The 26,813-nt window shown below is 36.2% G+C and overlaps 1 protein-coding gene across 5 annotated transcripts in view; it reads left to right on the top strand.

Moving 5' to 3' along the window:
• AZIN1 (antizyme inhibitor 1) overlaps positions 1-26,343 on the top strand; it is a 31,893-nt gene extending 5,550 nt beyond the window's left edge. The window contains exons 3-13 of one of the 5 annotated variants that reach the window (NM_001291763.1): positions 7,229-7,374; positions 12,587-12,784; positions 15,041-15,214; positions 15,663-15,835; positions 17,751-17,885; positions 19,103-19,184; positions 19,650-19,724; positions 20,387-20,549; positions 23,175-23,290; positions 23,562-23,776; positions 24,014-26,343. In NM_001291763.1, coding sequence (NP_001278692.1) covers positions 12,683-12,784; positions 15,041-15,214; positions 15,663-15,835; positions 17,751-17,885; positions 19,103-19,184; positions 19,650-19,724; positions 20,387-20,549; positions 23,175-23,290; positions 23,562-23,776; positions 24,014-24,125 — 1,347 coding nt within the window. In that variant the 5' untranslated portion in view covers positions 7,229-7,374; positions 12,587-12,682 and the 3' untranslated portion in view covers positions 24,126-26,343. Of the gene's footprint in view, positions 1-7,207; positions 7,387-12,586; positions 12,785-15,040; positions 15,215-15,662; positions 15,836-17,750; positions 17,886-19,102; positions 19,185-19,649; positions 19,725-20,386; positions 20,550-23,174; positions 23,291-23,561; positions 23,777-24,013 lie in introns of all 5 variants that reach the window. The other 4 variants (XM_031040541.2, XM_031040540.2, NM_001301799.1 and 1 more) reach the window with 4 other exon arrangements.
• The last annotated feature ends 470 nt before the right edge of the window (positions 26,344-26,813 follow it).

Below are 26,813 nucleotides of genomic sequence, written 5' to 3'. Positions count from 1 at the left end.
GAACTTAAACTCTGTGCAAAATATAATTCTACAGTAAACTGTTCTTTGAATTTGTGCTGCTAAATTTGTATAGTTGTTTTTTTTTTTATATAGGTTTCTTGCTGTTGAAATTTAGGTTTTGAGATTTGGATGTTTCTAAGTTGTCCAGAGACTTGGAGGTAATAATTGAAATTTTCAGGAAAGTTTAGGGTATCAATTTAGTGTTTCTATAGTCTGATGTTAGATTCTATCAAATAAAAATGTATGTTCTATCTAATTAAAGTAAGTTAAAGCAGATCTTTTCAACACATTTGCAAGGCTAAAGAGAGGGTAAAATAAACAGTTTAAATAATAGGATTTCTTGAAAGTTCTACTGACAGAAACCCGACTGGAGGATTTCTCATACTGGCTTTGTCCTAGCTGTGTGAGTTTGAGCAAACTGCTTATTTTTAAAATCATAGCTGTAACTAGAACAGTTCCTTTAGCCCTGAACTGATAACGATGATTTTTCATTTTTGAGTGTATTAAGCACCCCTCATTAATGTAGTGTGGGTTTGGGGATTATAGCATCATCTGTAACAGAAATACAGAATCTCAGCCCCACCCAAACCTGATTCAAGCTGCATTTTAACCAGGTGGCTTGTATACATAGTTAAAGAGAAGCACTGTTGCTGCCATCTCAGCCCCAAGTCCGTTATCCCTTGATTTTTGTTAGTCCTCTGTTCTATTTCCAATATATCTGATATTTCCCCCTCATTGGCTTGGACATTTAACTTTTCTGGGGTGCGGTCTAGTTGACATCACAGTCATGAATAGATTCTAAAATGGAAATTCAAGAACAAGCTTCATGATTTAAGGAAGATCATATTAAAAGACAGGCTTTTAATTGAAACCTCTTTAATGTAAATATAACTGCATTATATTTAATATTTCTAGTGATGTTTCCTCTTAAACTTGTATCAGTGAACTGATAGGTTAATAAATGATTCTGCCAAATCTGGGAAAGTAGTTTTTATTTAAAATAATTAACGTAGTACTGGGAAAGTTCATAGTTTACTCCTCTTTTGGGGTTGGATGAGCACAGGTAGAATATCCTAAAGATACTTATTCTGCAGGTTCTGGCAGCCAGAGTAACTGATTTATTATGTCCAGGTACAATGTATATTATTCTGTTGAACAAAACTTTAGTACTAGAAGCTTTGCTACAAAGCTACAGGTCCACAATCCTTTATGCATATAATTCTAAAGTCTAAAAGTTACTTAAAATTTTATAGCCTTCTTGAAGAAACCTAAACTGATTTGGGAACAAAACCTTCAGCTGATGCTATTTTTATCTTATCCCAGTTAGTGCCAATATTCCTAAATTTTGTTGAAGAAATGTTATTACAGGGTGTTAGCTTGGCCTCCTGGAGAATGTTATATAAAGTATGTGTACTATAGTACTTTTCTAAAATCTGAGAAATTTTAAATTCAGAGAAGATCTGACTCCAAAGGTTCTTGACTAGAATTAGTAGAAATGGCAAATGAAAGTTCTACATTCCAGAAATGTCCTTAGATATCAGTAGGAGTTTGTTATACTGAACATTAAAATCCTGTGGAGCAACAATACTGTTTGGAAAACCAGAAGTCCTTAAAAGGGCTTAACACACTGGTCTTTGTGGAAAATACTTGGCATTGCAAAGCATATAGCTATGTGAACTCTATTTGAAAACGGTGTAATACTCCACTAGTTCTGTACAAGTGGTCTAAACTCTAGGATTTCCCTTCAGATAAAATCAGGTAACTGTCTGAATTTTTAGATAGTTGATTAAGTATTTGGAAACTTGGGCAGTTGCTTACATAAGAGTTTTTCTTTGAAAACTTTTCTTTGGAATATGTGTATGATGTAATTTATGAGCACTATAAAGATATTTAACACTTGTAGTATCTGAGATTAATGAAGGTCCTGTACTTGTGGAAAAGCTTTTGAATGCCTTTAAAAGAGTTCCTTATGGCTTTATGCTGGTGTGGTTTTTTTTTCAGTGGGCTGATTCTCAAGTTATTTTAGCTATCGCTGTTTTCTAATAAATTAATTAGCCTAATGGAAAAATTTTAAATAATCCTTTCCAGAAAACTAAATTCTCTTCTTTATTTTTTTTTTTAAAGATTTTATTTATTTGACAGAAAGAGAGCGAGAGCAGGAACACCAGCAGGGGGAGTGGGAGAGGGAGAAGCAGGCTTCCCGCTGAGCAGGGAGCCTGATGCGGGGCTCGATCCCAGGACCCTGGGATCATGGCCTGAGCCGAAGGCAGATGATTAATGACTGAGCCACCCAGGTGCCCCCTAAATTCTCTTCTAACCAACTGCTTTATTAGCAGACCTGGTGATGAAGTCAGATTGGATTAATAATTACCATATACTTTTTAATAAGTTGTATCTAAATCTAGAAATAGGTTTCTATTAATTGAGTGGTTTAAATGGGCTCTTAAAATTTGTCTAAAATATTTTATGTGGTTGTCATTAGTTGACCATGTTCATGTAGGAACTTCATAAGAATCATCATTTTAGGGCGCCTGGGTGGCTCAGTTGGTTAAGCGACTGCCTTCGGCTCAGGTCATGATCCTGGAGTCCCTGGATCAAGTCCCGCATCGGGCTTCCTGCTCCGCAGGGAGTCTGCTTCGTCCTCTGACCCTATCCCCTCTCAGGTGTTCTCTCTCTCTCATTCTCTCTCTCTCAAATAAATAAATAAAATCTTTAAAAAAAAAAAATCATTTTAAATACTCCTGTTTTGTCTCCTGATTGGTGATATTTACATATGCCTTAATAGGACCTGCCCTAACTAAACTGGAATTATTTTAACTAGGGAAAAAAATGTTCTGTATGAATTTACTAGTATTGTTTTCTCATGTTTTGCTGTTGTCAGTAGTCAGGTCAGGTTTTTGATTTACTATGGAGAAAATTGTTTGGATAATTTACAGAGTCTGCAAACAAATTCAACAGAACATTCATTAATGGTTGTTGGTGCTCTTTGATAAAAAAAAAAAAACAAACAAAATAAAACTGCTATCCTTGAAATACACCATTTTTAAAGTATGTGTATCCCCTGGCATACGTAAAATAGTATTTGATGGTTCCTCACTGCTGGTGTAAATTAGCAGGAAAGTATTCTGTACAAGCACAAGGTGAAGATATGTTAATGAATAACAGTGTTTGGGGAGCATGGCTTTTTTTGGGGGGGGCAAATTTAGAATCTTTTCTGGGAGGGCCAAAAAGACTGGAAAGCAGTATAGACCAATTTTTAAAGGGGATAAAATGGTTCTTGCATTTATTACAAAAGATAGTTGAGCCAGGAGGATTAATAATGGCTACCAAGTTTTGTGTTCCATTACACTCCCTTGTGTAGTCTTATTTTCAGTGTTTTTGAGACCCCCTCTCCCCCCGAAATTTTGAGACACTTAATTCCAATTAGGAGTGAATGAGGTATTTGTACCTTGTAAACTGTAAAATCTAGGTAAATAGAAGGCTGTTCTACGCTGGCCATTGTTCAGAGAAGCCTAAGGAGGCTGTTGCAAGTGAAGTGCTCTCACATTGGTAAGGCTTAGGAAACCGGTATTATTTTTGTCCTTCACCTCCATTCCAGGGTCATCCTTGCACACTTAAGCAATTTGTCACAAGCTAACTGAAGCAGAGATTTAGCCATCCTTTTCTCTATTCCAATGAATAATTTGAAGAACGTTACGGCATGCATAGAAAATATTTGTACAGCATACTGAGTTACAAGGATTAGACTGATGTTCAGCCTGCCTGGGCCATACTTAGCCACCATGAGGTCTTAAAAGGCTGTAACTAATTGACTTGGAGAAGGACCCAAGATAAATTATTTTCAAATGCTGCTCTCTGAACTTTTTGCCTTTTTTTTTTTTTTTAAGACTTTATTTATTTGACAGAGAGAGACACAGCGAGAGAGGGAACACAAGCAGGGGGAGTGGGAGAGGGAGAAGCAGGCTTCCCGCGGAGCAGGGAGCCTGATGTGGGGCTCGATCCCAGGACCCTGGGATCATGACCTGAGCCGAAGGCAGACGCTTAACGACTGAGCCACCCAGGCGCCCCTTGCCTTTTCTTCATTATCTTATGTAAACACACATTTTAAACATCTCTTCTAAACTTGCTATGGAGTTTGTTATTTTTTGTGCCCCTACAGTCTAACTTTGTAAACTTGTGAATTGATCTTTGTTACCTTGAACAAAGTTATTTGGAGGTGGGGCAGTTTTTAATCTGTGTGTGTGGACCTGATCCTTAGAAATTTAAAATTTGTTAGGAAAATAGCATCCTCTAAGCACTGCTGTGTTCAGTATAGTAGCCACTAGCCAGGCAGCTGTTTAAATTTTTAAAGTTAAAACTAAATAAAATTTAAAATTCACTTCTCAGTTGCATGAGCCACATTGTGAGTGCTGGGGAGCAAATGTGGCTAATGGCTATTGTTTTGGGCAGTGATAAAATTTCAATTATCACAGAAAATTCTTGGACAGCATTGCTGTAAGGTATTGTTACTGGGAACATAAGTAGCCGTAGTAATCTTATAACATTGATTAGTAAGAATCATAAGTTACACGTTCTCTTCTTTCTCCTTATATTTAATTAAAAAACTTCTTTAACTTGTAGGGGCTTTTCAGTTTTATATTTTGGCTGAATTCTTTTTTTTTTTTTTTTAAGGTTAAAACTCCCTACTATGATTTATGTGCCTATGCAGACAATATTAGGTTTATTTGAATGTATGACTTTTCATCTATTTCTTGCTTTTTGCTGTAAGGATCCTCTTGTGCCCAGTTTATAAAGAGCTCCTAAATAAGTATTGTATCATCTAAGTTCAGTATGGTCAACATATTCTATTTGGCATGACCAAAAGTAGGAAGGGGTCTTTTTTTTTTTTTTTAATTTGACAGAGAGTGAGAGCAGGGACAAAAGCAGGGGGAGTGGGAGAGGGAGAAGCAGGCTTCCCGCTGAGCAGGGAGCCCGATGCGGGGCTTGATCCCAGGACCCTGGGATCATGACCTGAGCCGAAGGCAGACGCTTAACGAGTGAGCCACCCAGGCACCCCAGGAAGGGGTCTTATGTTCAACGTGGACACTGTAACAAAAACGATCCCCAAATACTCAAAATGAGGTATTTGTTATCCTAAATTCATGAAGAGCTCCCACAAGTAAAAAAAAACAAACAAAACAAAAAAACCCGAAAAAGCCAAAAAAGGAAAAATGAGCAAAAGAGTTGAAGACCATTTTTCACTAAAAACCTAACAGTTCTATGTAGCCGTGGACCAGTGCTACCTAAACTGCCAGTCAGCAAGCTAGGCTCTTGTACCACAATGTAAAGCATTGTACTGCTTGGTTCTTAACTTCTGGATCAGCTAGTTTGCAGGCCATAGTTTGAATGGCACTGCCTCTTAGGTACATAAATAATAAAAGTTATGTCGTAAATAATAATATAAGTAATGTGGGAAGTAACCCACGGATCCAGGTCAGATAAATAAATGGAATATCTACACAGAATACTACACAGCAATGAAAATTAATGGACCCTGGTCATATCTATCTGGATGGGTGAATGAAGCCTATAAAGTTGAACAAAAGAAGTCAGTCATGGTAGAAAAATAACAGGGATGCTATTTATAGTTCAGAACCAGTAAAGCCAATGTTTTAGGGGCATAAAGAACAATAAAACTATTACTAAATAACAAGGAAATGATTATTAGAAAAGCAGGAACATGCTTATTCTAGGGGACATGCAACCACTGCCACGTAGGAAAGATGTATAGGGTTTCTAAGGTATTCTATTTTTTAACCTTGTATTTGCTGCAGTCATTGTATTGCACGTGTGTTTAATCTTTCTAATTGGAGAGGTGACAGATCTGCCCTATAAGGTAATCAAAATAGTAATTGGTTTAAATAGTAATTTGTTTAAAGAGTTGTTCCCTATACTACACCAGGAAAGCTCAGAAAGCTTAATAAAGCTATAGATATCCTGTTCATGTTGTAGTACAGTAGTTATCTTTAATGTTACTGCATCTTAATTACCAAAAGGGATTTAAGTATTTTTACTTGCGTGAAGTACATATACTTCTTCCAGAAAAAACTAGCCTTCACATCAAATAGTCAAGACAGATTTTTTTAAAGGGAGCCTAATCTTGTTGGCTCCATATGTAAAAGTATATTGGTATTAAAATCCTATGTTTTGTTTTCTCATTAAGATGTATTTTTAGAATCTTGAGACTTTTCATGGGGCAGCCTATTGGGCTCATTTCCTTTAGGGTTTTTTCCCCACCCAGATGTATCTCCTATTCTTGCTCTTTTTTTTTAAAGATTTTATTTATTTATTTATTTATTTGAGAGAGAGAGAGAGCACATGAGAGGGGGAAGGGTCAGAGGGAGAAGCAGACTCCCCGCTGAGCGGGAAGCCCGATGTGGGACTCAATCCCGGGACTCCAGGATCATGACCTGAGCCGAAGGCAGTCACTTAACCAACTAAGCCACCCAGGCGCCCCGCTCTTGTCTTTTAAAATAATTCTTCAGCAGTAAACCTTTAATGTTCTTCCTCTAGGGTTAATCAGGGTGTTCTTTTTCTTTTTTTTTTTTTTTTAACCTCATCACCTGAAAAGTAACTTTAAGGGTGTTTATTGCCATTACTGGTTTTCCACTTACTGTTGATTGAAGCAAGCTCTGTCCTGATTATCCTAAGTACTCAGTGTAGGTTGTTGTTGTTATCCATCACTTATTTTTAGTCCGGTATGGCAAAAATCCATATGGTCTTAACAGTCATCGCACAATTTATTGGACTTCCTGCCATTTCCAGTATGTAGCTTCCTGTCACTGTTTCTGGTGGTTCGAACCTTCTTCAGACCTCACATCTATAATGGCAAAGTCATCTTTGAGAATCCTCTTCTAATGTTCTTTTGCCCAGTTATTCCTAAAGGTATTCTGTGTGGTAAGTAACATTTCGGTCAGAGGTAGAATGCAGAGGTGACTTCGACAGCATTGTGTCTATTGTTAAAGCTGTGAGCTGAGTTTTAAGTCCTCAAATCATATGTTAAAAAACAAAAAGTGCTCTTAGGCTTCTTTACAGTAGTGGTTGTAATTTCAAAATATCTGAAGTGCTCATTCTTTAATGAGTAAACGTCCTTTTAGAAAAGTGGTTGATATATTAAGGTTGGGTTTCCTGCTTACATGTATCTGAAACAGTACTCTCAACCTTTCAGCTCTCCCTGTTCTACTTCCAGGGAGGTCTTCACTTCAGAAATCCAAGACTCATATTCATCCAGCTTGGTGTCAAGTGGGCTGTTGCTGCCAGAATTATCTTGTGATTATTTGAGAGATGTATCAGTTTCTTCTGAAGTACAATCAACTATAGAAGCCTTTGTAGCAGGTGTGTAACAAGGCAAGTGCCCAGCTGCTGCAGCAACTACTCTTGGAGCTACCCTGTCAGTGAACATGAGGACGCAGCGGCCTCATGGAAGGCTCCAGGGAGCAGGGTGCAGTTCTTTGGAGCCTTTTGTTTCTTTGGCAGCTCTTCATTAAAAAAAAAAAAAAGTGTTATCAGAAAGCACCAATATGAAGGTGTAAATAAGGAATGTTAAACACTTTTTTCTTCCCAGCTACAATATCTAAGAGGAAATCACTTACAAAAGTAGTATTGTGATTACAGCAATTGTATTAGTGTGAAGTAAGCTGAGCTTGCTTTCACCATACATTGGTAAGGTGTTTGGTTGTGAACATGGCGTAAAGGCTTGTAAGTAGAGAATACTTCCTACTATCTGTTGGTAAAAAACTTCAGAGCTTTTATGAAAAGTGAATTTGCTCCTTTTGGAAATCTAAGATTTACACAGATTTTTCTGAAGTTTAATGTAAACAATTAAATGTCTAGCAACACCAAAGTATACTACATAGTGGGTCATAATGTGTTAGAGCCAGTAAATCAGTCCCATTTCTGATTTATAAGCCATAAAAAATGGTGCGGTGTCTGTTGAAAATTAACACCCAGGATTGGAACATTGGGGTAAAGTTTGGCATTGCCTGGGTTGGAGTGGCTTAATGGAGAGATGTCTGGAAAATCCCTGTGGTATTTAAAATTGAGGTGGATTAACTTGGTAGATCTGGTATACAATATAAACTGCTCACCCACAACACATACACACTTATATTTTCATTCTGGTTCCATAGGACATGCTGTATATGTCCTAGATTTTTGGTTTAACATCACCAAGTAACTTTAAATGCTTCTTGGAAAACTAGCAAAATATTTCTTTAGTGCCTTGAGGCAGAAATGTAGAACATAAACCTTTTTGAGATAGTGGAGCTTTAAAATATTTTTTGCTAACATGTTAAAATTAGGCAAAGGCTCCTGGAGGTATGATTATGAACTACTTTTTAGGACTCTTTCAGTGAGATTGGGGGTAGGAGAGAAATAATCAGCCTACCCATAACCACCTACTTCAGCCTTTTCAGTTGTTGGAAATCTTGGGCTTCCAAGTGACATTTCATTTGAACAAAGGATTTGTTGGCTCAGAAAGTGCTAGAAAATTTCTCTCTTGAAGATCTTTATGTTTTGCAGATTCTTTAGAGGTAATTAGTTTTTCCTGGGCATAACTTTTAGTTTTTAGCAGTAACTGACAGTTGAGCTTTGCATTTATATGTGAGTTACTTTTGTATCCTGTTTTGGGGCACCTTTTAAGAATGTGAACGATGGACCATCTTTTTCAACACTTTGAAGGAGTTCATTGCTGTCACATCCTAAGCTTAAGAACTCCCCATTCTTGGAGCGCCTGGGTGGCTCAGTCATTAAGCGTCTGCCTTTGGCTCTGGTCATGATCCCAGGGTTCTGGGATTGAGCCCCGCGTTGGGCTCCCTGCTCGGTGGGAAGCCTGCTTCTCCCTCTCCCACTCCCCCTGTTTGTGTTCCCTCTCTCGCGATCTCCCTCTCTGTCGAAAAATAAATAAAATCTTTAAAAAAAAACACAAAAACTCCCCTTTCTTAAGAGTTGTGAACTCCTTTGTCTACCTGTTGTGAGCACCTGTTCTGAGCTAGGAGTTATGGGAGCATCAAAACCTTTAGGGACCATCCAAAAAGATAAACTGAGATCTCACTTATGTCTGCTATCTTTTTTTCGTGTTGGTTTAACAATTGCAATGCTCAGTATAATTAAGGAAATCAAATAATGTTACATGTACTACATCTATTTTAGTGGTTTGGGTGTGTTTGTCTCTTCATTCTTTTTGTTAGGTACTGCCAGTAGAGCAAATGAATTTTATTTTTCCATCAGAGTCCTTATGTGAGTCAAGTAGGGATTGGTGAACCAAACTATGGCTACTTTTGAAGTGAGAGTTGAATTTTAATGATAAAACCATTTCACAAGCATTCTGCGCTTAGAGCATGATGCACTTTCCAATGTTTTTATTCATGTTTTTCATTATTTGTCAACTGTTTTAGTTTGGTCCTGGGTTATCCTTTAAAATTATTTCACTTCTACAAAAGTCTGATCTATAGTGACAGCTCAATGGTTAGCTGAAGTGGATTTGGGGATTTACTGCAAAAGGGACATGAGGGAACTTAAGCTCATAGAAGGGGTTATGCAGGTGTATACATTTGTCAAAATGGGTGCACATTGTTTCATGTAAACTGTTGATAAAGTGGATTAAAAAAGGAAAAATAATTTCAAAGATTTTATTTGTCAGAGAGAGAGCACACAATGCAGGAGCCCCATGCGGGACTCAGTCCCAGGACCCTGGGATCATGACCTGAGTCAAAGGCAGACACTTAACTGACTGAGCCACCCAGGTGTCCCAGGAAAAAATTTCAGATTTGGGGTTTACCTGAGAATTAGACAAAAGATAACGAAAGGAACAGCGAAGTTAAAATCTAGAAAATAGTTACAAAGGCTAAAAGGCTATGAGTAGGCTTAATAGGATGTTTTCATACCATATGTAAATTTAGTTTATTAGAACTATGGGAATTTATAAATCTGAGAAATGGTTACTTGATCGTGGAAATTCGATAAAGCTCTATCAGACTGAGAGTTACTGTTGGGTTTCTAAAAGGAATTCTCTTTTTTCTAAGGGTGAGGGTGCTCGGGAGACAGATTTTTTTTTCCTTTTAAAAAATTTGGTCGTCACCATCTCTAGGGCTAACTAATTGTTCTGTGCCTCAGTGTCTTCACCTCTAAAGTGGGGGTAATACCGTTATGGTTTTAAGGGTTGAGAAAATTAATATGTATAAAATATTTAAAACAGTGCCTGGTACGTTGCTCAAAAAACTGTTAAGAACGTGGGCATTCAGCAGGTAAGTAAGACTGGATGGGTTGGTCTGATATTTTTAAGTATTGAGGATCCTGATGCTAGAGGAAAATTTCCCTTTCTGTAAGGACTGCAGCTATAGGAAATTGAGGTACATATCGTTGTGACTTTAGACTTTTTGGCAGCAGTTGCCTTGGAAGTCTATGATTGCTAACCTAAGGTTCCCAGTTAAATACATAGAGACTTAGTCTCAAGAACTGAAATATTAGGCTGAAGATCTTAAGTATTTTTCACTATTAATAGAAGAAATGAAAGGGGTTTGACCACAAAGATTTGTGATGCTAAACTTAACTGAAAGTTTCAACTGTACTCTTTCTTACACCTACCTTTGAATTGATTTTTTTTTTTTAATAACCTTTATCTTTTCTCTTTCCCTTAGTGCATAGTTGAATATCTGCCTAAATTGTTAAAAGTTGTTTAAAATAAATATGTATCCTCAGGCCTAGAATGTCTGCTTTCTGGGCACAGGTTTACATCAGTCCTTGTATAACAACCTTTAGAGAATGTCCAGGCTACAATTTCACTTTACTGCCTAAGTATTAAGTCTCACTTAGATATGCCTAAGTTAACTCCTTTCATAAAATATCCTTAACTTTTCCTGTTTGTGCTGTTGCTTGAAAGAGATTTGGAGAGCTAAACTGAATGTAGTTGACTTCTTGGAAATGAAGTTGTGTTTTAAACGTTAAGAAAAACTAAATCTTGGTTGTATATCATGGAATTTGATTAATATTATGACTTAATGGAATTTGTTTTGGTGCATTCAAAAAGCTGACCCTTTGAGAACCACTGAAATGGAGTATACCTTTAAGATGAGGGCCATCACTGAAGGTGAACACTAGCACATAGAGTAGCATTGGAGGGAGGGAAAGGGAGAATCAAGAACACAGGAAAGGCTGTGCAAGTTTTAAAATAGATGGCCAAGAGCTGGTCTGTGCGCATTATTAATGTGGCAACCAGAAATCAGGACCAGACAATGAGTATCCTGTCTGGAGGACTTGTTTTGCTAATGGACTTTTTATTTATGTTAAAAGAAATCCTTGCCTAAAGTAACCTTTAAGGACCAGTGAATTCAGCAAAGAAGATAAATAGTATATGCTACCCAGAGGAGAATGGGTGTTCTGGGGGAGGGGAAAGATTTCTTCTATGGGAGAGAGATTGGATTTAGCCTGCCTTTTTAGAGTTCTTAGTAAATGGTTTAGGATGTACCAAGTGCCTAGCTTGTACCTAGTTTTAAATTACGCTGGCATTTTTGTGTTTCTGGCAGTTGGCAACTTAATTTTAGCTCTATTCTGAAGCAACACTTAAAACAAGTATTTTTTTTTAAGATTTTATTTATTTATTTTACAGACACAGCGAGAGGGGGAACACAAGCGGGGAGTGGGAGAGGGAGAAGCAGGCGCGATGCGGGGCTCGATCCCAGGACCCTGGGATCATGACTTGAACCGAAGGCAGATGTTTAAAGACTGAGCCACCCAGGCGTCCCTTAAACAAGTATTTTTTATTCATATGCTATACTTTTTTTTTTTTTTTAACAGCAACCTTTTGAGGAAGCAGTTAATTAACTGAAGTTTAGAGAAATTGAGCTAGGATCACATAGCTATTAAATGATAGAGCCACAACCACTGAGTCTCCTGACTTCTAGTCCAGTAAGGATTTCAGCTTACTTCATGATAAACTTGAACGTTGCTAACCTGATGTAGCCGATACCATTTTCAGATTGAGGTGAGACCTAGGCAGTCTGTATCAAAGCTGCAGATGGTCCATTAAAGTCATTCTCCACCCCCACCCATTTCTGTTCACTTCTCGCTTACTGTAGAATTTAGAAGACTTATATCTGCAGTTACCTGCTACACGCCATGGGATATGCCCGGTAGTGTATTGAAGCTTAGACCAGTATTTTAATTTCTTGGCTGCAGATAGGTATTTCACTAGCTTTCTTTACTTAGAATGAATTTTTACTGAAAATTGTGTTATGAAAAAAAGCAAGATGAATAATACAGACTGGGTCTACAACTCTGTGTAAATAAGGTGACCATATTGACTGGTAATAAACTGCACATGTGTGGATTATCTTAAATTGTCATATTGAGCTCAATTTTTAAATGTATAAAATACATTCACTTTAAAATGGGCACTAAAAGATATTGAATGATCCATTGTATCTGCACGTGTTAAGTGAGCACAGATTCCTCACTAAATTAGGCACTTAGCGCACTTTCATTGACAACTCCTACACTAAGGTTAACTGGTGAAATAATACAGACTTTGAAAAAACTTCTATTTTGACAGTTTGTTGCATATTCTAAGGACCCAGACATAAGGCTTGGTGGCCCGTCTCTTGTTTTTCCTGGTTTATGACTTTCGGCTTTGTGGAATACGGCTGAGATGAAAGGATTTCTTGACGATGCAAACTACTCCGTTGGCCTGTTGGATGAAGGAACAAACCTTGGAAATGTTATTGATAACTATGTTTATGAACATACCCTGGTAAGTGTGCCATATCACATTTCTCAGATACAGCGTTTATAAATTACTGAATTCTAAAACATTGCTCTATTTCCAAGATGTTGGTCTGATAAAAGTACTTTCTTCAGATGTTACCTTTTCCAGGTTGTCTTAATTTGATGCCCCCACTTCCCTTGAGTAGTGATGAAGTTCTTTCTAGCCCACATTAAAACAAATGCTTTCTAACAGCTCTTTCTCTGCTGTGCCTTTTAGCACTCAGCTCTTGTATGTTGTTTTCTTGATATGTTGCTGTCCTCCTAGTCACTACATGGCTTCTTACTCATTTTTCTCAACTATATGCTTGAGTAGATTATAATTTATATTTCAGTTAATCTTGGTTGTATATTGGCTGAGAATTTGATAAGTTACACAGAATGCTTACTCTCTACTGCACCAAGTGTCAGCTTCTACAGACTCATATTCACTGCTACATAAGATTATTTGTTTTGTACTTAGTGATAGAGTTAACTTTATTGCCTTACTGATAAAATTTGCTTCTTTGTTGGAGCTAATTTCCCATATTCCTCAAATTTGTTGAAAAATTGTTTTCATGTTATTGGTGTTCAATAATAGGATAACAGAAAACTTCCTTGACCTTTACTGATGTGCTCAAATCTCCCCACACCTCAGCAAAATCCCTTTCTCTCTCTTCTGCCATCAAAATTTGGGGGTGGGGGGAGTGGCACTTGTCATACTGTTCAGTCTGTTGTATAACCAAGCCATTCTATAATTAATTCTCTCCTGTCACTAGGGAACCTCCTAGTGGAAGTATGCTGACCTTTCTCTTCTCTAATTTTTGCAACATTCTTTGTGGGTCAGATAATGATCTTTGAAATATTCCTTTAATTCATTCATTGTCCTACAATTCTTGAATTATCCCACATTCAGTAACATTTAGTGAGGGTTAGTCTGAAATCCTATTCTCTCCTAGCAGTGTCATCTAATTATATGGCTCAAGAGTGATTACAACCGAACATCTTGTGGGTTGTTTTGTTTTTAAATCCCAGTTCTCTTGCTGGTAGCCATAGTTGCCTTGGTTTTTTTGTTTTTTGTGTTTCTTCTTCTTCTTTTTTTTGTATTAAAAATAAATTTTCTGTCTCTAGAACATTAGGGATGGCATATCTTGAAGGGATGGAGTAACTTGAGTTTAACTGTCCCCTATCTGCCATGCAAAAACCATAATTTGCAATCATGTCTATTTCCTGGTCAGTATGTTCCAATAATGTACATTTTTAAGTGTGTATTAACTGAAAGCAGTAATACTGTCTTCCTGGCTTTTCAAACAATATTTAGATGTGTATTATAAATAAGATTATTTTTATTTTTTTTAAAGGTATTTGACAGCAAAAGAGGGAACACAAGCGCGGTGGGGCGGGCAGTGTGAGAGGGAGAAGCAGGCTTCTCACTGAACAGGGAGCCCGATGCGGGGCTCCATCGCAGGACCCTCCTGAGCTGAAGGCAGACGCTTAAGGACTGAGCCCCCGAGGAGCCCCTATAAATAAGATTATTGTCTGCTGTCCAACCTTACTGCTTTCCCTGACATGTTATAGTCCTTTTACTCCTAGAGTAGCTATGTTAAAATCATTTTATAGATCTCCCCAGATCCCTAATTAAAATCTGTTTTTAGTTTTGAGGGAAGAATATCCTTACTCAGGTTTATCTGACGTTTAGTGTGCTAGTGTATTTTTTAAATACAATTTTGTCATCTCTTTGTCATCTCTACCAACTTTGTCTCCTTAAACATTGGTTCCTAGTGTTGCTTTACCATCCTCTCGTTAGGTGCAATTTATAATGGAGATATGTAGCTTATTTTGTTTAACATTCCTGATTCTACTCACTGTAATAGGAAGTTAGATCCTGAACTATCAAAGTGAATGTATTTTAAACAGTATAGGAAAACATGGAAGGAAACAGGTGGTCTCCTCCTCTACTCCCCCAAATGGAGGCAATTATGAAGTAGAAAGTCCCTATAATTGATAATTTTTTAAAAAGCAAAGTAGAGAATATTTTATATGCCAGCTTAGCGCAGCAAAAAGTCAAGTTTAAAAAGAAAAAGGTGTTTGGATTCTCCTGTGTTTGCTGAATCTAGCTTAATTACTCTTAAACCTTAAATGTAGTAGTGTATGTAAATGTATATATCGGCTTATTTGTGGAGGAAAAAGGGAGTTCTTTACTACTTATGGTACTCTATTTTCAGTAGTTATTTGATTTTTTTTTTTCCCCCCATGATCATAACAGACGGGGAAAAATGCATTTTTTGTGGGAGATCTTGGAAAGATTGTGAAGAAACACAGTCAGTGGCAGAACATAGTGGCTCAGATAAAGCCATTCTACACAGTAAAGTGCAACTCCGCTCCAGCTGTACTTGAGATTTTGGCAGCTCTTGGAACTGGATTTGCTTGCTCCAGTAAAGTAAGTATTTTTCATTATTTTGTCACTGAACTGCAACGTTTTAGAACTCGACTTTAACTTTTGGTTACAGTAAGAAAAATTGCAAGAAGTCTCAGTTTTGGATGTTTTTAAACTCTTATGTAAATTTGCAGCCTAATGGAAATTTACAGAGTTTTCAGGTATACCAGTGAAAGGAAAGTTTCAGTGAGATGAGACTTTAAAAAGCCTTTTTTTTCTTTATCTTTAATCAGGAACTTTTTATTTGTTCCTCATTCTTAGGTTAGAGCTAGCTAGACCATTAACTTCCAATGAGAGCAAAATAATTCTAAACCATGAGATTTCTCTGATGGTGGTTACACCTTTTTGAAGGATTTTAACACAGGTAGTATAACGTATAAAGTAGTAATTAAATGAAAAGTAATAGAAATGTTGCTTTTTAGATGACACTATTTAAAATGTGTTTTTATAGACTGAAATGGCTTTAGTGCAAGAATTGGGCGTATCTCCAGAAAACATCATTTATATAAGTCCTTGCAAGCAAGTGTCTCAAATAAAGTATGCAGCAAAGATTGGAGTGAACATCATGACTTGTGACAATGAAGTTGAATTGAAGAAAATCGCACGTAATCACCCAAATGCCAAGTAAGTGTAAAACTAAGTACATGGGAATATTACCTTATGGCTTAGGGTTTGGGTTTGTCTTTGGCCTGGGAAAAGTACTTTTATGTAGAGCAGTGGTGTGTATTACAATTATTTATTTTTTTTTAACTTACTTAAAATTCCTATATGGAAAATGCTAATAGCATTTTATTGGCTGCCCACTTCTGATCCTTCTTGTAGAGTTGGGATGAGATAAGGACAGTTTGGAATATGAATTTATAAGCTTTAATTCAAGGAAGAAGATGTGGTTGTTGGAATAATAAAATGAGGGCCACAGCTGTATTTTCATAATCACATCAACCCTACTAGTTATTTATCATGTTGGGGACAGGATGTGTGTTGGTCAGCTTCTTTTCCTAGTTGGCTGAGGATTTAATCTGCCTTTGGCTGTAGCTCCTAAATGCTTGTCCTTAGTGACAGTGTCTGTCTTAGGAGCCTAGTCTGTAGATTGGAGGGGTTTCTTTTTTTAAGACCCACTCTTCTCTTTGAATAGGAAGTTTAATACATATTTTTTTACTTGTACCTGCATGTATCACAAGATATTTTTTTTTTTTTAAAGATTTATTTATTTATTTGAGAGAGCGAGAATGAGAGAGAGTACATGAGAGGGGGGAGGGTCAGAGGCAGAAGCAGGCTCCTTGCTGAGCAGGGAGCCTGATGCGGGACTCGATCCCGGGACTCCAGGATCATGACCTGAGCCGAAGGCAGTCGCCCAACCAAGTGAGCCACCCAGGCGCCCTCACAAGATATTTTTAATTAAAAAGTTTACTTTTTAAAAGCAAAAAAGGCAAATTTCATGAACTGGTATGTCAAGAGCACTTTAGGATCTACTAAAATTATATTGTATTAGTACAAAATTGCTTCTTTTTAATGGGTTATTACATGTGTTCCTGAAAATGTGTATCATATCCATATTTTCCTTGTACATTTATAATTTTCTTACTGACTTTGATGGTATTCTTAAGTGTTCCAACAGGATTGAGTACCCTGAAAACCTTTGTTTGGATAAAGGCCTTTTGGGGGAAATTTTAGTGAACCACTTGTCTCTAGGAAAATCTTTCTGTTCTGTGATCTTCTGAAGATAAGCCCTGATTTGGGGTTACTGTGTTAACTATAAAGTGGATGGTACATTCTTAATAGAGCTGATTCAACCCATAGGAAGAATAATTTGCTTTTAAGAGACTTAAACCCTTCTGATCAGCAGTCATTCATCAGGACTTCCTTGGGAAAACGGTCTTACAAAACAGCATTTGCATATTTTTGGGTTTTAGTGGTTTGTAATTACTTGAGTATCTCCTGAGACCGTCTCAATCATTTGTCTTGGTTGTCATGATTTGGAAGAAAATACTAAGTAGATTTGAATCAGTATCTAAAAGGCTACTGTTTAGACACATAAAATAACTCCAAGCTTGCCAATTTTTTTTTAATAAGATGGAAGAGATTAATAGGAATTTTCAGAATAAGTGGTAGAAGGTTAACTAGCTGAAACAATTTAGGAAACTTGAAACATGTAAAAGCCCTGATATTTTTCACTGAAAGACAACGATGGCATTGCTATTCAATTTAGTCTCTCTAGGTGGTTTTATGGACTGATGGACTTCATTTGAAAGTAATGTCGTCTTTCATTACAGAGCCCAACTGACTCTTGCTGCTACAACAGAGTCTTAACTTCCTGCATTTTCCAAATTCCCATCCTTGTAAGCTTCATGCTTTAGGCCCTAATGGCTAGTTTTTTCTCTATACAGGATTGTTTTTCATTAGGTTCACTTGATTCAACCGTCGCTGGATTTGGGAGCAATGGCAACATAATCAACATACTTCCTACAATCTTCAGGCTTCACATGTGCTGATGATGATGTAAACCAACTCTGCCCCAATCATCTTCCCCTTCTCTTAGGGTCTTACTACATATTGCAACAGAAGATAATATTGGAGGCGAAGAGGGTAACATGAAGTTTGGCACTACCCTGAAGAACTGTAGGCATCTCTTGGAATGTGCTAAGGAACTTGATGTCCAAATTATTGGGGTTAAGTGAGTATTTTGTTTTAAGCTTCCATCTTATGGTGATAAATCTTTGTCTTTCCGATGATAGATTACTTAACACTTCATTTGCATGAAGTCTAATAGATTGAATTTTCAGTTTAATATTTATTTTTTTAGTCTAGGAAAAACAAATATGTTTTATCCTTCATATAACTTTGTACATATACCTCCCCCTTCCCTAATTAAGAGAGAAAATAGTAAATAAAAATTTAGTTAGGTTAGGAATGTAAAACCCCTCCTTTTAAATTGGAGAGGCTGTACTAGAATTCTAATGAATACCAAAATAACATTCATCTGAGTTGTCATTTTGCTTTATTTTTTCACCCATCTTTAAATTTTTTTCCTTCTGTTTTTAATCCCTTGGGCACACCAGTACGACATTGTGTTACTTTCTTGATTTTTATGTGTGCAGAAATGGATACCCAGATTTAATGATTTGATCATAATCTCAGAACTATGATCTGAGTCAGATTTGGAGCACAAAGCTCCACAGTTTTTGAGATGCCAGTCCATTGCTAATCTTATTACAGTACAAGATCTTGCTTTTTAAATATTCATAAAGATGGATAAAGAATCACCACTATTAAGTTTAATTCTGTCTTAGGTGAAAAATATTGACATATATTTGAGAGTTCTCATATTTCTATTTTTAAAGTTAATATACAGTAAAATTGACTTTTGGGTTTATACTTTATACCACTGCCATGATCAGGATACAGAAACGTATTTTATTTAAATTTAAGTATTCTGTTCTGAATTTCTGATAAGTATCTCTTAAGTAATACTAACAAGTGTTAGTAATACTCAGCTGAATTAATGTTCGTTTGTATTTCACAGTAGACATTTTTATATTTTGTCAGATAAAACTATACATTCAAATTAAAGATTTCATGACCCAATTTTATTGCTAGTGCTTGTTACTTTACTATGTATACATAAAAGCATGCCCTTACCTGATAGTTATAAAGCCTGATAACTCATTGTTAAAAATTCTTTATAAAATTACAGTATTACTCAAACATTGTCTTTTCTGAAAGGCTGGTTATTATAACTTGGATAATTAGAGGCTTGTGCTTCCAATTCTTTAAATATTTGATAAGGTTACTGTGAATACTGTGTCAATATGGTGAACGAGAACTGAAAAGAATTACAGGAAGGGCTTCTGAAATGTACTGTTGCTTTAAATTTATTACTCTTTCTTCCAGATTTCACGTTTCAAGTGCTTGCAAAGAATCTCAAGTATATGTACATGCTCTATCTGATGCTCGATGTGTGTTTGACATGGCTGTAAGTTTTTTTCCTTAAATTATTTTGATATTTTAAGCCAGGATCTTATTTATTTTTCTTTTTCTCTTCATCTCTTTCTTTTCAAAGATTTTATTCATTTATTCAAGAGCGAGAGAACTTGCACACGTGCAAGTGCGCATACCCTAGAGCAGGGGGTGGAGCAGAGGGAGAGGGATAAGCAGACTCCCAAGCAGCAAGAGTTCCATACAGTCAATATTTTTTAAGTGCGTAAAGGGATGAAATAGTAATTTACTTGCGTATGTCTCTAAGACAGTACAGACATCATCAGGAAGACGGTATATACACAACACTGAATAAATCTATTTCTGTTGGTAGAGACCAAAACCATTGCCATACTAAGGATTAGAACAGATGATATTTACCTCCTTGGGAAGGGGTTTTTGAAATGTCCTTGTAGTCATAACAATTTGGATAAGCATTTAAAGTATTTTTTTCCATCTCTAGGGAGAATTTGGCTTCACAATGAACATGTTAGATATTGGCGGAGGCTTCACAGGAACTGAATTTCAGTTGGAAGAGGTAAACTTTGTTCAGTGGATGGATATACTGGAATAATCTCATTTCTTTGCTACTTAAGTGGTAGATATAGACAAGGGTTTAACAATGGCAGGAAATAAACCCTGTAACAAACATCTGTTTAAAATTTGATTCTAAGAAGATGAAGAGGCAATGAGAAGACCTAGCTAACTTTGAAAAGCTTAATAAAATTCTATGAACTCTATAGCATAATAAGTTTGTATTCAGTTGTGTTTCTGCTCTAATGGAGTACTTGATAGTACAAGTGAATTTATAATTTGGACAGTTGAAGCTGTTTTATCCGATACACATTACTACTCATCTTCCTGCTCTGCCTTCCATCCCTCATTCTGTAGTATCTAGAAACTGATTTGATGTTTTGCTCCTTCATTGCTATTGTTAAGGAGTATAGAAACATGACTTTAAACAGTCACCAGTAACTATTTGCTATTGGGATTATGAAATTTTTAAAAATAATGTCATTCTGATAATATAAACTTTGATGTCTCAAAAGTCTGCTTAATTGCTTGAAGATAATTGCTAAATAAGCTTTCCGGTCTGTAATTGGAACTACTTTGGTTTTAAATTTTCTAGGAAACCTATCAATCTCTTAATGTGACTTATCTAGTTCAATATTGAAATCATAATGGGTTTAAAATTCATAGGTTAATCATGTTATCAGCCCTTTGTTGGATGTCTACTTTCCTGAAGGATCTGGCATTAAGATAATCTCAGAACCTGGAAGCTACTATGTGTCTTCTGCATTTACACTTGCAGTTAATATCATTGCAAAGAAAGTTGTTGAAAATGATAAATTTTCCTCTGGAGGTAAGTTACAAAGTTTATAATTTTGTTTCTGTTTGATAAATTCATCTTCAAACTAATTGCAGTTATCTGATACTAGTCGAGTGTAAAATACTGTAGGACATGGAAATATACGGATTATGAGGTTGTGGGTGATCTTCAGTCAGCTGTAAGCAGCTGGGGAGCATTTTAAAATGCCCTCTGAAGTTGCCATAAGACCTCTGAAATCTAACTCTTGGTTCTGATATTTAGATATGCATATTTTATTTATTATTTTTTTGGAGACACCCCAAGCCCATGTGAGGTTGGGGTGGGGCAGAGGGGGAGAGAGAGTTTTAAGCAGACTCCCTGCCCAGTGCAGAGCCTGAGACAGAGCTCAGTCTCATGACCCTAAGATCATGATCTGAGCCAAAATCAGGAGTCAGTTGCCTAACCGACTGAGTCACTCAGGTGCCCCTAGTTATTTGTGTTTTAGATAAACTTCCCCCAGATGATTGATTCTCCTATCTTATTAAAAACCAGTGTTTTATTGTAATGTCTCTTGCCCTGTACCTCTTAGTCAGATGAGTCACTGGGAGGATGTACTTTATACTTTTTTACATAACAAGGGCCAACAGAGTCTTAATTTGTCTCTAGTCAAACCAACAAAAAGGCACTAGACAGTCTGTCTTGCTGACAAATAGCACTTTAAAAAACGTAGAAAGTACTGTTCTGCATTAAGAAGACTAACTCCTATAGTTTTTTTTTTTTTCTTTAAGTTAGGAAGAATAAGTTTTTTTTTCTTTTGAGTTTTTAAAATATCTCAAAGTTGAAGAGCTGTAAGAATAATATAAGGAACTTCCCATTCTGATCACTTGGTTAAGATGGTGTCAGGTGGGTTTCTTCATTATAAAGTGGAAAGATAATTTGTAAATAACGTTTTTCTTTTCATACTTTCACCCCATTAGTTTTAACATCAGTGAATTTCTGACTCCATTATTCAGTCTGAGAATAGCTTTCTCTATGTATAATAGTTTAGACTCCTAGATACTTACTCAATAGATTATATAATCGATTATTTTTATTTACTGTCCAAAATTGGGGTCCTTTTGACATGTCCCCATCGTTCTCTGAGTGCTTCTTTATTTCATGGTACATCAAGATGTTCCAGGTTCTTTACCTGCCTCAGTCCTAGAATTGGCTATGTCTCCAAGGAGAGTGGTATTTTAAAAACCAAGAAAGGAGTGAGTATTGGTTGTGCTTACTACTGACGCATCATTTCATCTAGGCTTTCTCACTGAACAGAACCAGGAAATGGGTGTGTGCATATATATACATAGCGCACATAACTATATATCATCAAAAGCTGCGCATGCAGTATACCACATGGTGCATTCTGTTTTTCTCCTTACGTGTTGTAACTCTTTCCCAACAGTGAGAAGCCTAGCTCCCATTATCCTACACCTACACACATTTGCTTAAGTCTGGAATACGCAGAAGGTGTTTCCTGAATAGCTAACTCATACCACTGCAGATAACCAAACCACTTAACCTGTAGTTCAGTATCCGTTGAGGGTTGGTTTTTGACATAAGATTTTACTCCCTGTATAAAAATTTAAGTGTATAATTTGACAAATTAATGAAAGCATATACTGACATCCCTATAAAAACATAAATTTCATATCAGAATTTTTTCTTTCCAGGTTTGTTCCTTTGCCAGACAGTCATTGTTGTGATGGTTTTTGCACCATTGAGTAGTTTAGGCTGCCCTCAAGCTTCATATAAATGGAATCATCTAGCATATATTTTAGGACAGCTCAGTATAAGGGCACCTGGGTGGCTCAGTCATTGAGCATCTGCCTTGGGTTCAGGTCAGGATCCCAGGGTTCTGGGATCGAGCCCTGCATCGGGCTTCCTGCTCCGCGGGAAGCCTGCTTCTCCCTCTCCCACTCCCTCTGCTTGTGTTCCCTCTCTCTCTCTGTCTCTCTCTGTCAAATAAATTTTAAAAATCTTAAAAAAAAAAAGGGCAGCTCAGTATAATGTCTGATTGAACTACTTTGTTTCATGTTTATTGCTAATACTCCACTGTGAATAGACAATTTATCCATTATCTTTGCTGATGAATATTTGGTTGTTTCCACTTCTGAGCTATTACGAATAAAACGTAACATTCTTGTTTAAGTTCTGTGGACATTTTTCATTTCATTGGGGAAATGACTAAGAATAGAATTGCTGGGTCACAGAGTAGATGTTTTTAAAGATTTCAAAGTGCTATTTTACTCTACCACTGGTGGTGTATATGTACAAGTTCTGATCCCTCACTTTTATTGATTTTTTTGTATTGTCATTTTTTTAATTTTATCCATTCAGTAGGTGTGTGGTGGTGGAAGCTCATTGTAGTTTTAATTTGCATTTATCTGGTGACTTCTGTAGAGCACTTCTTTCATGTGTTCATTGGTCATCTTTGTGAAGTATGTTTTCAGTTTTTTAGGCTAACAGTTTTAAGGTATGACAGTATATATCAGGTTTTTTCAAGTTAATTTAAATATTTTGGGAAATGTGAAAACTGAGTCTATTCTATAAATACTCAGTCTGCTATGCCTTGCATAGTTTTAACTGTATTAGACAATTTAGTGTAAATTCATCTTCATTTTTTCTGCTTTATTTCAGTAGAAAAAACCGGAAGTGATGAACCAGCCTTCATGTATTATATGAATGATGGTGTTTATGGTTCTTTTGCAAGTAAACTGTCTGAGGACTTAGATACCATTCCAGAGGTTCACAAGGCAAGTTGTATTATAAATAATAGAACTGCTTATTTGGCAGTTTATTAACTGACTTTTTTTTTTTTAAGGTGCATCCCAATTTTTGGAGGAATACTTTAGAATGGGGAATATTGCCCTTTTTTGAGGATTTGCCTTCCTTAGATGGAGTTAAGGAGCACCATTGCCCTTCTAGGCCTGCCTTTTATAGGCATATTTAATCTGATCTAATGAAAAATGCTCTCATCCACCCTGAGTAAAAACTTAATTTAAAAAGTTTCTTTTTCCCTGACAGAAATACAAGGAAGATGAGCCTCTGTTTACAAGCAGCCTTTGGGGTCCATCCTGTGATGAGCTTGATCAAATTGTGGAAAGCTGTCTTCTTCCTGAGCTGAATGTGGGAGATTGGCTTATCTTTGATAACATGGGAGCAGACTCTCTCCATGAACCATCTGCTTTTAATGATTTTCAGAGGCCAGCTATTTACTACATGATGTCATTTAGTGATTGGTAAGGTACTGTTTTCATTTTAAAGCTGATTGGATATTTGAGATGACATTAAATGTTGGCTAATTTTAATTCTGTAACAAATGCCTAACTTAAAAGTAATAGCAAAATGCTCCTCTGTTAAGGGTTATTGGAAGACTCGTTACTTTATAATCTGATTTCATTGTCCACTTGTTATGTGTTAGTGTGGTCTTTGTGCTTAAACTTAGAATTACGGTTTTGTGTTTGGTTTTTTGAAAGGTATGAGATGCAAGATGCTGGAATTACTTCAGACACAATGATGAAGAACTTCTTCTTTGTGCCTTCTTGCATTCAGCTGAGCCAAGAAGATAGCTTTTCCTCTGAAGCTTAAACAGGCATCAGTGCTTTAGATCTGAAGTTGCAGGTTAAGCTTGTCTGGTCTACATTCCAGTGTGAAACAAATTCAATCTTACTCTGTTAATTCTATTGGAAACAAAATCTATTAGTGATAGCTATTTGGGACCAGACAAAATCAGCTTTCATCTATAATTCATTGGGGGGTAATTGGGAGATTTAGATAATGTATCCAGATTTAAACTTACCAGTTTGTCCTACCCCTTAAGCGTTTAAAATAAAATATGCAACAAAATGGATGACTTAGTGGAGATGGAAGCCCATTAATTGGGTTCCCCATTAAATCGTTTACATACAAGTACACAGTTTTTATACTAAGGATTCATGTTAAAAAGTCTTGTAAAGTTAAATGTCTTTCACCCAGATATATCAAATGTCAGTGGAAGACCAGTGTGACTTCATTAGATACGTTTAGTGTATTTAGAATGTGTAAATTTGTGCTTTGAACTGTAGTTTAATAAATGTAAAATTGCATCATAGTATTTGTTGTATTTGACCTAATGTAACCCTTGTATGATTGCAATAAAATTTTGTGTAGATTTTACTGTTTTTTCAGGCTAAAACTTTGGGAAAGGGGGCTAGCTAGCAAAGGTAGTTTTGAAATAGATGTGTATATGGACTGTTTTGAAGGTTTTTTTTTTTTCCCCTTTATAGCCCATTTAAGTTTAGTTTGGCTCAGTACATTTTTTTCAGTTATTTAAATAGTAATTTAAGTAAAATGTTTGGTAAATCATTGTGAAGTTCAGATTCATTATGGAGAGTTGATGTGCAGTAAGCATGATGTTTAACAATTTTAACACCAAAAATGTTAATTCTGCATAAACCAATTGTAATAATTAATAGGTGTTTCTGTATAGATAGAATGCGTAGAATACCTTAGTAAATCTTTGAATTACAAATCTTTCGGCTGAAATGGAAGATTCTATTAAATACTTTGAATAAATCTGGGGTGGGGGAGGGAAATAAAATCGCAGAAAACTCTGCAGCGCACTAAAACTTAAAGAAGGGCTACATCTATATCCAGAAACCTGATGCTCTTTTGCACGGAATACTATTTAAATTCAGAGTTGTAAGGGGTAGGGTGAAGCACACCTGTTCTCAATTTCTTAATTGCAATGATTTCAGACTTTAGTAGGAGTTTGTTTTTAGTTATGCTTAGTTTCTTGTTATTTCCCATTTGTTCAGCTTAGTAATTTTAATTCTTTTCATACTAAAATTTTGTGACTGGGGGAGGGGAGTTAGCGTTACTAACCTGACAGTTGTTGCCAGGAGTTTGCGCGTTGTTCACTGCTAGTATATTAGTAATCCTAGATCTCAGAATCACAATAGTAATAAAATAAACAACAGGGGTCATTTTTTTCCTAACTTACTCTATGTTCAGATGTGGAATTTCTGTCTTCCAAGAGGAAATGTGACTTGACTTTGGTGCCAATGGACAGAAAATTCTACCTGTGCTACATAGGAGAAGTTTGGAATGCACTTAATAGCTGGTTTTTACACCTTGATTTCAAGGTGGAAAGAAATTGATCATGAATCTCTAATAAATTTCAATCTAAACCAGTAGGTGCTTAATATCTTTTGATTTGATGCCCATTTGAATTTCATGGGTTCTAATAATTAAATTTAAGACCCCAGTCCATTGTCATCTATAATTACCCTTGGACTTTACCAAGGTATAATACGGGGTTTTATGCAAAATTCCAAGCTACATGCAACTTTTTTAACCGTAATAAAGAGGAGCAATTATTCCCAGTCTTCTTTACATGTTGTGCTTTGTGGTCCAGAAATGGCAGACCTTTTAGAAGATGGTACAACTGTGAGTCCTTGGCTTGACATACAGCTCTGAGCTTCATGGCATATCAACTTTGCCATATTCATAGGAGAATTGTTCTATGTATAACGGCTCAGAGTTGCAAATTTCACATGTGAATGAGATGGTAACTTTAAGAAATGTCTGTATTGTATTTGAAGACTGTTCGCCATAAATCTGAAGTTTGAACTTATGTATTTCAATTTGGTATGCTAAAAAGTACTGAATTAATGTAACAATCCTTTTTTTTAAAACAATATTGTAATCTCAGTTCAGAATTTAACTGAAAATATAAAACCCAAATGATTTCTATATAGTAAATTGAACTGTAAAGGTAATTTGTGTGTGATTCTGAATACACAAGATAAAATGTTTTTATTCCTCCTTACGTTTTACTTTGGCTTCTATCATGAAAGAGTTAATTCTGCATATCAACTTTGTATATATTTTAACTTAAAAGCATTCTTTCAGAATCTTTATAAAGTAGCAAATCTGATAAAATGATGCTGGGCATTACATATGAAAGATTTTGATAAAGTTCAATACATGTGAGCACTAAGATGTTTCCTAGACCCATTAATTTGCCAGCCTCTTAAATTTTAAACTTAGACTAAATAAAATTGATTTATATAAGTTAAGGTAGGTATTCCAAGTAATTGTGGGCACTGTAACATTCAATGCAAATATTGTAGTTAAGAAGCCACTCACTGTTAAATCTTTTTTGTCCCTTGTTGGGGACTTTGTATTTTCTCACTGTGGGTATTAGCAACTTGACCAACAGTATAGTAAGAATACTTGCTTACTTGGCTTCAGAGTATAAGATCAGAAAAGAATTAGTAGCCTTCCACATTCAAG

Source organism: Leptonychotes weddellii, chromosome 4 (genome assembly GCF_054177405.1).
Source record: "Leptonychotes weddellii isolate Sample4059 chromosome 4, ASM5417740v2, whole genome shotgun sequence".
Classification (NCBI taxonomy): domain Eukaryota; kingdom Metazoa; phylum Chordata; class Mammalia; order Carnivora; family Phocidae; genus Leptonychotes; species Leptonychotes weddellii.
Note: the sequence above shows the minus strand (reverse complement) of the source record. Positions and strands in the feature narration are given on the sequence as shown.